Source organism: Ceratotherium simum, chromosome 7, assembly GCF_057802395.1.
Source record: "Ceratotherium simum simum isolate JZ-2026a chromosome 7, ASM5780239v1, whole genome shotgun sequence".
Taxonomy (NCBI): Eukaryota; Metazoa; Chordata; class Mammalia; order Perissodactyla; family Rhinocerotidae; genus Ceratotherium; species Ceratotherium simum.
In genome coordinates, this window is record NC_141906.1 from 24,606,866 (window position 1) to 24,621,321 (window position 14,456).

Consider the following 14,456-nt stretch of genomic DNA (forward strand, 5'->3'; position numbering starts at 1 on the left):
GTCCAGCAGGTACTCTCAATTTCAACATTGATATTTTGGATTCAAAGACACTATTTATTTTTTATCCAATAGCCTCTTATATAGGACTATCTGCCTTATTACAGTACTTGTACATTTTTTTCCAATCAGCACATTCCAGCGCAATATAACCCACTTTTTCAGCCTTGTGCATTCTACCTGCATCCATCCTATGGTCATAACTTCGTTATTGTCTATTATAATGTATTATCACGCCAAATATTCTCCTCCTTACTGTTCATAAGTGTTTGGTCAGTCCTTATTCTCCCACAGCTTCTTTTTCTATGAACTTAAAAAAATATATTGAGTATCTCTTTTATTCCAAAAAAGCTTAGCTTTGAAGATTATGTAGCTGGAGAAATATTTGATTCTATGGTTCTCTGAAGTTGTGATATGCATAGAAAATAAACTGCTATGTTCTATAGGAAATGTCAATTGTTTTAGTTTAAGATGATAAGTATCTCTATTTTCATTGGATTAGACTCTAGAGTCCACTGGACTAGACTTTAACCTTAGGAAAACACTAACTTCTCTAAGTTATCACATTTCCAATGAATCTTCCATATCTATTTATTGTGGAACTGATCAAAGGAACTAATAGGTGGCCTTTCGATATTAGGAAGGGGATTGTTATTTTTCTACCTTTAATATCATTCTATGATTTTTCTTAAAGAAAGCTTTGGCGCAGGGGATGATGTACAGTTTTCTGCATTTAAGTTTCATTAAAAGTGAAAGAGGTGAAGATTTGGGCTAAAACTAGTTGAAATCATTGTCAATATGTCCACGAGGTAAGACTGATCAACTTTGAAAAGTGAACCCATGAGAACCATTAAAGGTTTCTAATGTTTCAGAATGGAATAGGCATCTCTGATTAAGATGGTGAACATCTAGAACACAACAAATATTTAATCACCTCTTGGTCATACAGTACAGTTGGTCAGTTAGTGACCAACTTCAGCCTGCAGAGTGGATTACATGATAAAAACAAGAGACATATAGATCAAGCACATTAACTAGACTTAGTTCATTTTATGAATGTCTAATGCTTAAGGCATGGACAAAAACAGTGTATATGTTATGTATTCAACACAAGAGACTATATATGGTGATTGATGTACAAGAAAAACTAATTAGCCATCATGGGGAAGAAAATCCTGCTTGTCAATTACTCTCTGAATTTATTTATTTTTTTTATTTTTCTGCTTACAGAGCAGTTCTGTAACTGCTGTACCATGAACTTTCATCAGTCATTATGTCATTTCCAAATGGCACCAGCCTAATTCCAGCTTCATTCATCCTCAATGGCATCCCTGGGCTGGAAGAAGTGCACTTGTGGATCTCTTTCCCCCTGTGTACCATGTACAGCATTGCCATTACAGGGAACTTTGGCCTTATGTTCCTTATCTACTTTGAAGAAGGCTTACACAGACCTATGTACATCTTCCTAGCCCTTCTTTCCTTCACAGATGTCCTCATGTGTACCAGCACTCTTCCCAACACCCTTTGCATACTGTGGTTCAATCTCAAGGAGATTGATTTTAAGGCCTGCCTGGCCCAGATGTTCTTTGTGCACACCTTCACTGGGATGGAGTCTGGGGTGCTCATGCTCATGGCCCTGGACCGCTATGTGGCCATTTGCTACCCCCTGCACTATGCCACTATACTCACTAATTCAGCCATTGCCAAGGCCGGGCTCCTCACTTTTCTTAGAGGTGTAATGCTTGTTATCCCTTTCATTTTCCTCACCAAGCGCCTGCCATACTGCAAGGGAAATGTTATACCCCATACGTACTGTGACCACATGTCTGTGGCTAAGATATCCTGTGGCAATGTTAAAATCAATGCCATCTATGGTTTAATGGTCGCCCTCTTGATTGGGGGCTTTGATATCTTCTGCATCACAATATCCTATACAATGATTCTTCGTGCAGTTGTGAGTCTGTCATCAGCAGATGCTCGACAGAGAACTTTCAGCACCTGTACCGCCCACATCTGTGCCATAGTCATCACCTATGTCCCAGCTTTCTTCACCTTCTTTACACATCGTTTTGGGGGACACACAATTCCTCCACACATACACATTATTATGGCTAACCTCTATCTACTCATGCCTCCCACAATGAACCCTATTGTGTATGGAGTGAAAACCAAGCAGATACGAGAAAGTGTCATTAGGTTTTTGCTGAAGGGAAACAATAGTTCTCATAATATTTAAATCGAGTCTTCTGAGAAATTAGAGTTCTTTTAGCCAGGTTGAGATCATCAAGTCAGTAGAAAATCCTCCAAATGAAAGCAGAGGTCTGGCCATAGAAAATGTTTTCATGTGACTTTTATTTTTCTACTTCTTTTGAAAGGGTACTCGTATGCTCATGTAGGTAAGGACCATCTCTTTTGAAATTCCATATTCTTCAAAGCTTCTTTACTCATAAGGGATTATGAAGTTCAAAGCATTTAATCTCCTAGACGGATATTTCTCTCCTGAATTGTAATCTATACAATTTTGTGGCACAGTGGTTGGATCACTAGTATTGGAGTTGAACTTTTTTAAAATTTTAACTCCCTGGAAAAACAGAAAACATGTTCACCAATGTCTGTGCTAATTTGTTTATCTCAGCATTCTTCTGACAAAATCATTTGGAGTTTATTTCCCAAGTTCTTATTTCCTGCCTTCTTTCCCAAGTTTGTAAGTTGTATATCCAGCAATGCATACATATTTTGACCAGAAAACTTGTAAAAGAAGTAAGTTGCAGCATACTCATAATACCCAGAACCTATGTCCATCACCATCAAACTGAATAAATAAATAATTGTGGTCTATTCAAATATAAAGCAAAGTGAAAGTGACAAGATGATATGTATTGTATAATTTCATTTATGGAAAGCTCACAAGCAGGCAAAACTAATTTATGGTGTTAGAAATTAGGATGATGTTTAATTTGAGAATTAGAGTCTAGGTAATGATTGGACAGGGTATGGAGGGTATTTCTGAGGTGCTGCCAATGATCTAGTTCTTGATCTGAATGGTAATTACAGGGTGTTTCCACTTGAGGATATTTCATGAAGCTGTACACTTACGACGTGCACTATTGTTTTCATGCATGTTACACTTTGGTAAAATATTCTTCTAAAATAATATGTCTTAAGCACACTCTCAGGTCTTTCTAAACTGTAAAACATTTTATTCCTTGACTCTTATGCTATATGCTGTCTATGGCTTACAAAGTATATATATTTTCCTTTCTTTCAGAAGTATGCTAAATTTAGTGGAAATAATATGTATATTTGTACAAATTATAATCGAACAACACAGACAACGTAGTCATGAGAAAAATCAAAACCTCAATAATGAAAATTTCTTCCACCTAGTTCCTTGGCAGAAATAGCCTCTTAAAAATATTATGTTCAGGGGCTGACCTGGTGGCATAGTGACTAAGTTCACATGCTCCACTTTGGTGGCCCGGGGTTCGCAGTTTTGAATCCTGGGTGCGGACCGACTCACTGCTCATCAAGCCATGCTGTAGTGGCGTCCCATATACAAAATAGAGGAAGATGGGCACAGATGTTAGCTCAGAGCCGATATTCATCAGCAAAAAGAATGAAATTGGCCACAGATGTTAGCTCAGGGCCATTCTTACTCACCAAAAAAAAAAAAAAAAAAAGACAATTGTATATATATATGTTCTTGTTGTTCTTCTTTTTGGTGATTACTTATTTAATCCAAGCTATGTTTGAATCTTAATTCTATTACCAGGTACTCTGTTACAGACAATGAGAATTTTAACTCAATTATAATATCTGTCAACTGTGTGTTGATATATATGTGTGTGTGTCATGTATACACTTGTATATAGGTATATATATGTATGTGCACCATGTATACACTTATATATAGGTATATATGTGTATATATGTGTATAAAACACAAAATAAATCACACATCCATATATTAAATATTATATAATATATTATAAAATATATAATAATATTAAAATTATAAAATTAAACATATTTGCTAAATATGTGAGTATGTGTAGAATTTCCTTTTTTCCCTACCACTTCCAAGCTCAATGTTAATCAGTTATATCTTTAATTTTCTGTTCTAAGATCATTACTATTGCTATGGTTCTGGAAATTTTCCAAAATTTGTTTATAATTTGATTATAATAGTTAAAAAGTAATTAAAAGTATTTGAATTACTGTAATTATATGAATAGTGGGTATGAATGTACATTACTTTAAAATCAAGTCAGGACTATATTTCTTTCTCTCTTGGTGCGATGTCACCACCCTTACTATTTTTGTAGAAGAATATTTCTGGCTTCAATATTTTTCAGAGGTATCAGATAATATGCTCCACTCATAAAACAATGAAAGGATTTCTACGGAAAACGAGCAAACAATTAGAAAATAACTTTTATATGAGAAAAGAGTGAATTATGGCACAGATATCTAAGAAAAGGCAAATAAAGTTGCAAAAATCTCACAAAAAGGAAATAAAATGTCAATACAATGTAAAACATGAAAGAAAAGAGATATAGAACTTCTGTCCAGGAGGGCAAAATCTTGACTTTTAGGATTTACATTAAAAGAGAAAAGTATTAAAGTGAAGGGAGAATTTATCCAAACAACTGTAAAATAATATTTCCCCAGCCCTCAGCCTCTGATAACCTCGATTCTACTCTCTGTTTCTATGAGTTTGACTTTTTTAGATTCCATATGTGAGTGATATCATACAGTATTTGTTTTTCTCTATGTGACTTATCTCACTTAGCATAAGGCCCTCAAAACCCATCCATGTTGTCACGAATGACTGGATTTCCTTCTTTCCCACAGCTGAATAATATTTCATTGTGTGTATACGTAAATAGAAGCATTCAGTGATGAAATATGTAGCTTGTAAATTATTATCTTGATTTAAAAAAAAGGCATTATGTATGCAGGGAAATAAAGTCACACAAAATCCTAATAGCAGGCATTGTTTAATGTAAGAAGTATGTGTCATTTAAAAATGTTTTTGTTGCTACATTTTTCTCTTTTTAAATTAGTGAGTGTAATATTTTAGAGTTCAGAATAACAAACAACTAAACACTTATTATAAAATCACACACACCTATACATTTTGCTTTATTTTTAATTGACTTAGTTAAGAATTTCCAACTTCTAACCCTAATGTGGGTTATCTGTACCATGAGACTTACTTTCTGGACTGCTCTTGTTTGGGGGCCAGCTATGGTTTGGCATTTTGGTTTTTCCCAAATATATGAACCTTTGTGTTATGTTTTCCTTTAGGGGTCTGTAATATCCAGGAGTGCTTAAGTCCTGTTTTACACTAAGACTTGAGTGTCCTGAGAATATGAGCTATCCCTGTTTCCTGTGGGAAGTCAGCAAGACTAAGCACTTCTGGTCTAAAGTCTATAAGATGAAACCAGGGTGCTGCCACCATATACATTTCTGGACCATCTCTCTGGCATGAGCACTTTACACATTCCTTCTTGTCTAGAGCTACATTGTGGGTAAGGTAATGCCTACCAGACTTTTCAATCCTAGGCTTATTGCATGACTTTGCTCTTAATCTTGTTCCAGTCTGCTTGAGTCATTACAGGATCAACAGTATTGCCCTACAGAGGATGTTGTTGGTAATTTCTTAGTCTGGTAAAAATTTAGAATATGCTCATTACACATTCAAAAGAGAATAAGTACTAGCAAGGGATGTGTGCTCTTATTTGGGCAAGGGAGAAGCTAGATGTTCTCAAAATCTTCTTTAGAGCATAGAGCATTCTTCTTTTCTCTTTATACACTTTTAAAAATATATGGTTAAATGACAGAGATGCAGAATTAGACAATAATAACCCTAAGATGCCTTAGATCAAGAAAAGATAAATAGGTACATCCTTTTCCCTAGAAGTCACTAGCCCACCCATCCGCATCCCCTTTCTGTTCTTCAATTCAGTCACACACTTTGCAGTCCGCCAATCTAACTCCAATTTACTTCTTTTTTAATCCAGGTACTGTCCTCATTCACGGGGTCAAAGAGGTGGAAGATTTGGCCCATATACTAAAACAGCTCACAGGTTGGTAAAGGGATATGATAGATATACAAATAGTTTCCACACAGGTCCCCAGGTTATTGTCATTGTGAGAAATGGAGAGAATATTAAGGTAGTAGAGAGGAAGAAATGTGACTTTCAAGCAGAGAACTAGGTTTGGCTTAAGAGAGAAAGGGATGTGTTTCACCAGTATTTAGCATAGAGAGCACAAAATTCTGTATCTTTCAACAAAGTATTGAATATACTGAGTCTTTGTTAGATAAAATGGCTATGATAATATTGAATTGGTAGACTCATTACAGGAATACAATGAAATTCATCTGTGACTTTAAATAACAAATAGGTACATATATTTAAATAGGCAAATACAGAGAACTAAATAGTACTGCTGCTGTTTTTTTCTGTAGGTATGTCGATAAATATTTGACTTGGTAAGCAAGTTGGCTATTTATGCACAAGATAAACCTAAAAGAATCAGAGTAGAGGCACAGAAAGGCCTTATGCTGAGTGCCACCACGTCACATGGTGGATGCTTAATGGAATTTTTAAAAGTCTAACAAATGAAATTGTTTAATCTAATTTAGGGTCTTGAAGTATTCAGTTTCAGTGATAACACTGTGTGTCATTAATAAATTAAATTTGACATTTCAGGAAACACATTTCAAAACACCAGTAACAAAAAAAGCTGAAACAGTCTCAGAGAATCTCGAGTTCTCATTTCTCGATCCAGCTTTTTCCTGGCATTCCTCTTCAGGGCATTAGCGAGAGGATTCTTCAGATGCCTGATAGGATTTTATTCTGTGTCCCAGACACTAAATTCCTCTGAACAAATGCTGTCCTAGGCCATCTCTAGAGAAACATAGCATGGAAGTGAGAAGGATGTGAAAAAGCAAGCCTCCTTGTCCTTCCTAAGCCCTGAGCAGTACCTGATTCATCATGATCTTTCTGGGGGCTGAGATCAAGTGATAATCTAAAGGAGCCTGTTTTCTGTTTTAAACAGCCAGAGGCAAGAGTGGGTGCTGCAGGCACTTTGTGTCAAATGGCTGCCCAGTGTGGGATGAGGAAACAGCAGAAGCAGCAGTGACAGTATCAATCATAGTACTTCCCATCAGATCCTGGAAGTGTAGACACCAGGATCAGGTAATGGGACCTATTGTCATCAAGGAGGGAAGAGAAGTTATGATTGACATGAGGTGGTATGGTGCAGCACATGTAGATGTGGTACACCTTTTATAGCATAGTGCATTGTCTGTCTCTTTCATTGAAAAAGGCTCAATGCAAGACTGAAGAAAGACCTTGAGGGCCGGCCCCGTGGCTTGGTGGTTAAGTGAGCGTGCTCCACTGCTGGCGGCCCGGGTTCGGATCCCGGGCTCGCACCGACGCGCTGCTTCTCCGGCCATGCTGAGGCCGCGTCCCACACACAGCAACTAGAAGGATGTGCAGCTATGACACACAACTATCTACTGGGGCTTTGGGGGGAAAAAATAAATAAAATAAAATCTTTAAAAAAAAAAAAAATAAAATCTTTAAAAAAAAAAAAAAGAAAGACCTTGAGGTGAACTTCTCTTCCTGTGCTTTTGTCATATGTTCTTCTAATACCTTCCTATACTCTCTCTCCGTTTTACTTTCCCAAAACCACAGGCAAAAATAAGGAAGTGGAGGGGCTGGACCCGTGGTGCAGAGGTTAAGTGCACGCACTCTGCTTTGGCAGCCTGGGGTTCATGGGTTCGGATCCCGGGCCTGCACTGACGCACCGCTTCTCATGCTGTGCTGTGGCGGAGTCCCATATAAAATAGAGGAAGATGGGCACAGATGATAGCTCAGGGCCAATCTGCCTCACAAATAAATAAATAAATAAATAAATAAGGAGGTGGAGGGAGGTTCTGGGTAAGACTGAATGGTACTTGTAACCAAATTACCCTCCCCTTTGAAAGAGAAAGTATGAATCATTGCACACAATCCTCTTTTTCTTTACCTGGAAGATGGCTAGAGTACTGGGCAAGGAGAAATTATAAGAACAGGAGCTGTAGAGGTCCCAAGTTAGAAATGTGAAGCCTCGTATTCTTCCAGAGAAAACAAACAAGCAAACAAGTAAACACAAAAACCAACAAATGAGAAATAAATCACTGATCCAGTGCTTGTTAGTCTTTGTAAAGGATTTGGTTTGGTGGAACAGATGTGAAGTCTGAGCTAGAAAAACCTGGATTTCACTCAAAATTAATCACTAACAGCTTTAGGTAAGTAAATTAAACATCACGTACCTGGCTCAGGGAATTTATTGACAATAGCTTACCCTGAACTTTGAAATGCACAGTCCTCTGTAAAGGAAGTGACCTTCTATCTCAGTGTTCAAAGGAGACTTTTCAAGATAAGAATATGGCAGACAGACTTTCAAATAGGGAAAGAAATTGAGCAAAGCCAACATAGATTTGAAGTATATGTGGTATTTTCAGCTTGGCACATAATCTGGCAATGTTTATGCACAAAATTCTAGGATACAGTAGCCATATAACTTACTGTCTAAACTAGGACACTTTTGGGTGCTTAGGTAATGGAAATAAATAAAATGGGAAAGAGAAGATAAGACCTAAATTTTACTTTATTGAATGCCATGCCAAGTAATTTGAGCCTTACCCTCAAATTGTTGGGAACACATTGAAAATTATTAAGCAGTGGATTAAATTGTCTTCAGAATTATGGTGTAGAACAAATTTGATTTGAAATGTGCAAGAGGAAAAACAAAGAAATAGGTGGATGTAGCTAGGTGGTCTTTAAAAGATAGTTAAGTGTGATGATAGAAAGGAAAGGCTGATATTAGAAATATTTCCAGATTAAAAATAGAAGTTTTTCTTGTCTGAGGATAGAGTACAGAAAATAGGCATGCTGAGGTGACCTGAAGAGGGTAAGAACAAAGACACTTTGAACTATAAAGGGATGATACCCAAGACGAGGTAACGGAATACCTGAGAAGATCACAAAGATGCTGGTGGATCGTGTGGTAGGTGATGACAGCGTTATCCAAACGACAGAACTCAGAAATAGAGTTTATTTTGGCATGGGGTAGAGGTTGAAGTGATGAATTTAGTCTTTACTATGGTGAATTTAAACTGCCCATGGAACTAACCCATATGCATTTAGAAGGAGAACTCAACTATTTTGACATAGCTTTCTTATAAAATTATCTGAAAAGTATCTTCATGTTGGTTCTACTTGAGGTAATGATACTGCAAATCTTTCCAAGAGGGAGAAAAACCAGAGTCCGGAAAATATGGTTCTTAAGAATAGTGCAAAAACAGAAGACATTGAAAGGTAACAGATGACCTCAATGTCATTGGAGGATTACAGGATATTTGAGAAAAGCAGATTTCTTATTTTTCTCTTGCATGGGACAATCAAGTTAGATTGACCTTCGTGACCACTATCCTTGAATCCCATATCCATATAGTGTCTACACTTGCATTTCAAATGAGTATATTCTAGGATACCAACCAAGGTACTAGGTACCACGTTGGTACTAGGATACAAATCAAGGAGTTAAATAAACTTCTCATTATTTTTCGGAACTCTTTGAGGTATGTATCAAAATCCTTGCTTTATAGATGAGAAACTGAGGCTTTGAGAGTGAAGCAAACCTCTCCAAGTCATACAATTGGTATGAAAATGCTGAAATTTGATTAATATTTTATTTGGTATACATAACCATAATCTTCCCATTATATATTTCCACTCATAATTAATGTAACAAACAAATTGCAGGCAATGCTTCATGCAATTATAACTTGCTGTCATAAGCTATGTATTCTGTCAAACTAGGGTGAAGAGTAAAGAGATTGTAGGGATATTGGAGTCGTAAGTGAATATCATTTCTATCCCGGAATCTAGTTTTGTGATATTCAACATTATTCAATCTCTCTATGCCTCAGATTATTCTATTTGATGATAAAAAATTATTATGTTTGTAATTATGGCTTTAAAAATTATGTTTACACTGTTTACAAAACTTTCAAAATATTACCTGCAATATAGTATTATTCAATAAATTGTGTATTTTCAGCATCACTATTAGTCAAAATTGTCAGTACTATTATAAGTGTAATTTTATTCCAAATTTAAGTTTGCATTCTCAAGGATGATGAAATACATTTCTATTTCTTAATTCATTCTCCTCGGGATAGAGACTTCTGGAAAAATAGAGTTCCTCTGTTGAATTACTTATGCTGGTTTCCAACAATTCATATATGGCCCCCAAATCTTTTATTCTTAATGGAATCCCTGGTTTGGAAAGAGTACATGTATGGATCTCCACCCCATTCTGCACAACGTATATCATCTCCCTTGTGGGAAACCTTGGTTTTGTGCACCTCGTTCATCACGAGGAGTCCTTACATTGACCAATGTATTTCTTTCTGGCCATGCTCTCCCTCATTGACCTCTTTACCTGCACCACTACTCTACCCAATCTACTCTGCATCTTCTGGTTCAATCTCAAAAAAATTAACTTCAGTGCTTGCTTAGTCCAGATGTTCTTTGTCCATGGGTTCACAGGTGTGGAGTCTGGTGTGCTCATGCTCATGGCTCTGGACCGCTATGTGGCCATTTGCCACCCACTGTGTCATGCTACCATACTTACTAACTCTTTCATTGCCAAAGGTGGGCTTGCCACCCTCCTGAGAGGGATGTTGCAGATGATTCCTTTCCCAATCTTAGCCAAGTGTTTGCCCTTCTGCCACAGCAATATTATCTCCCATACATATTGTGACCACATGTCACATGTGGTGAAGTGATTCTGTGCTAGTATCAAGGTCAATGTCATCTATGGTTTAATGGTCGCCCTTCTGATTGGAGTGTTTACCATCTGCTGTATATCCATATCTTACATGATGATCATGTAAGATGGTAGTGGTCAGCCTGTCATCAGCAGGTGCTCAGCAGAAGGCCTTCAGCACCTGCACTGCCCATATATCTGCCATCATCATTCCCTATGTTCCAGCCTTCTTCACTTTCTTTACCCACAGTTTTTGGGGACACACCATTCTCCCTTCTCGTCACTTCATTGTGCCTAGTCTTTACCTTCTTCTTCCCCCAACTCTGAACTCTATTGTTTATGGAGTAAAGGCAAAACAGATCCAAGACAGTGTCACAAAGCTCTTCCAGGGTGAGAAAGTTGCAAATATTCAGGACAACTGAAATTATATAGAAGAAAGACGAATGCAAAACAGCAAATAAACTCATGTGTGACATCATACATTCACTCATGTCTGGTATCATATATTTTCCATGACCTATCTCAGAATGTGTTCTCTGCAATGATAGTGGGAAAATTTGTAGCTAATTCTGGATTTGTACTTTCCCTTATTTATTCTCCATTGCCAATTTTAATCAGGTCATTGATAGGGGCTCACTACAACTTTCCTCTAATGTATCCGTATAAGATATGTTCTTAACATTGTGAGAGAGTCATTCAGTGTCTTGTCTATGTTAGTAATCCTCCCTGTAGATATGAAATGAAATGTTATTTCAGGATGGTTTCCAGCCTGGGCAGTCTTTGAAGCTAAAAGTCAGTTTATGATTTATGCTGATAATGTATAGATCTAGGTAAAAACAGCAGTCATGGATTTTAAAAGAAAGACATTTAGTAAACATCATATTGTAAAAGGCTGTGCAGATCTATTTACTCAAGAAATGAAGAATACATGTAATATATAGGTTATCCCTCAAAAATAATACATGCAATCCATGACTCAAAACACCTATGCTGTTTCTGAATATTGATTTATTTTTCCTCAATTATTCACTGATATCAGAGGTTTTCTCTATTGAATAAAATTACTTACTAAGAACCATGGCTACTACATAAATAATGCTCACAACTACCAGGTGTGTGAAAACATTGTGGATGTAGTCTCTCCATATAATCTCTCAGTTCAATAATCTCTCTTTCTTGGTTCACTGATCATCAATGATGTATCTCCAGTTTCCTCCACTTTTACCTCTAGAATATCTAATGCAACACTTGTTGAAGTGTTGTCCATGGACCCATGAGGGCCTCAAGACCATTTCAGGGAATCTGTGAAACCACAACAATTTTCATAGTAATATTAAGTCACTGTTTGCCCTTTTCAGTCTCATTCTCTTATTGATATACAAAAGAGTTTTCTAGAGTCCACGTGATGTGTGATTATTATTGGAAAATAAACTATGGCAGCATTTGGAAGATGTGCATAACTCAAGGCGCCAATATTTCCAAATGACAAATATTTGATGTTACAGAGGTATAAATGTGTAAAATCAATTCCAGTGCAAGACAGACCAAGAGGTTTTAATGTAGCAGAGTACCAAAAGTTCATTGATGTGGTTTCAGATTCTACATTGCAAGTAATGTTTAGGCAACTATTTGTCGTCAATTTTGGATGCAGTATGCAAGAAGAATATTCATAATTAATTGAAAAAGTTATTAAAACCTCAAGTCCTCCCTCTTCCTATATATATATATATCTAAGTGGGGTCATATTTTCTTCATAACTATTGTACAAAACAACATATTTCAACAGGTTGCATGCAGAAGCCAATACGAGCATCTAGCTGTTGTCTAAGTCAGACGTTAAAATACTTGCAAAAATTAAAATAATATGACTTTATATTATTTTTTTTGAAAAATACAATTATTTTTCATGAAAATACGTTTTATGGCAACAAAGATTCTTTATTGCTATTTTAAAATTAATTAACAAATAAACACAAAATTTCTGTTTCAATTTTCAATACAGTTAATATTTATAGATATGAACCACATAAGCAAAAGCTCTTTAGGGTTTCAGTAAAGTTTAATAGCATCAATTTAATAGTAAGTGCAACAATTTTGAGAATTGCTGATCAATCATTTCTGTGAGGTCTTTCTTTTATTCCTCTTCTTTAAATTGAGGTATAACTTCTATAGAGTACAGTGCACAAATCTTAAGTATACCTGTGTTACCAGCACACAGACCCAAGTATAGAACATTTGCAGCACCTGAGTGGTTTTCACAGGGCCCCCAAAGATAACCAGAGTCTTGACCTCAGCACCATGGATTTCCTTGTGTTTTTTTTAACTTTATTTCATAGAAATAATACAGGATGTACTCTTTTATGTCTATCATCTCTCACTCAACAGTAGTTTTGTGAGATTCATCCATTTGCTTCGTATAGCAGCACTTCATTCTTTATCATTGCTGTGTAGTAGTACAATGTTCTATATATATATAATAAAATAATAAATAAATATAAATATAAATAATATTATATACTTTATTAAAATTTATATATGTAAACGTTCTTCATCTATAATTAATATATATGTATACACATTCTTTCATTCTGTCATTGACAGAAATTGTTTTTAATTTGGGGATACTATTGACACTAACTTGAGTATTCATTACATGTCCTTTGGTGGATATAAGTGCTGCTTTCTTCTTTTGGGCATATATCCAGAAGTGTAATTTATAGTCATAGAATATGTGTATGTTTAGTTTTAATAGACACTGCCAGTTTTCCAAAATATTTGTGTCAATTTACACTCCTACCAGCAATATATGAATGTTTTAGTTGCTTCACATCCTGCCAAAAATTGATATTGTCAGTTATTTTAATTTTAATTATTCTCTGTCCTTAGTGGTGTCTCATTGTGGTTTTAAATTGCATCTCCCAATTGACGGATGCCAAACAACATTTTATATGAATTTTTATTTTGATATTCTCTTTTGTGACGTGTCTAAGCCTTCTGCCAATTTTTCTATTGAATTTTATAATTTTTTGGAGTTAGTGTTTCATTTGTTAAACGTAGTCATTGCAAATTCTCTTTCTCTCCGTCTCGATCTCTCCTGTTTAGTGAAACTGTCAGATTTAAAGAAACTAAAATTTGTGTAATATTTTGAACTGACACACAATTCATACACAAATTGTTTCAATTTTCCCCATAATGTTCTGTAACTTTTGCTTCCTATTTCAAGACTCAATCCAAGATTATATATAGTACTTAATTGTTAACTTTAGTCTTTAATAACTGAAATAGTTTTCTGAATTTCTTAGAATTTTATATAATTGACATTTTGAATTTATTTTTAGTAGAATGGCTCTCATTTTAGTTTTTCTAAAGATTTCTCATGATTAATTTCAGATTATACAAAATATATATTACATCTTTTATCCTTCTCTGTGCATCACACTAAAGGCATATGATGTCAGGTATTTCCATACTTGGTGATGTTAAGATTGATATTTGATTAAGGTTGCCAATTCCTTCCAGCCAAACGCACTAGAAACACACTTGCAGTCCAACCAAGTTGGATTAATACTTGCTGCAACAGTCTGCAAACCATGGAAAATGTGAGGCATCTTAGCAAAAGGGTTTTA

General features: G+C 35.8%; 1 protein-coding gene and 1 pseudogene across 1 annotated transcript; both read left to right on the forward strand.

Moving 5' to 3' along the window:
- The first annotated feature begins 1,270 nt into the window (after positions 1-1,270).
- Positions 1,271-2,233, forward strand: LOC101407547 (olfactory receptor 52N1). The gene has a single exon (XM_004418322.1). The coding sequence runs from the start codon at positions 1,271-1,273 to the stop codon at positions 2,231-2,233; it is 963 nt and encodes a 320-aa protein (XP_004418379.1).
- An 8,046-nt stretch (positions 2,234-10,279) lies between these two features.
- Positions 10,280-11,686, forward strand: LOC101408069 (olfactory receptor 52N5-like; annotated as a pseudogene).
- Positions 11,687-14,456: the final 2,770 nt, after the last annotated feature.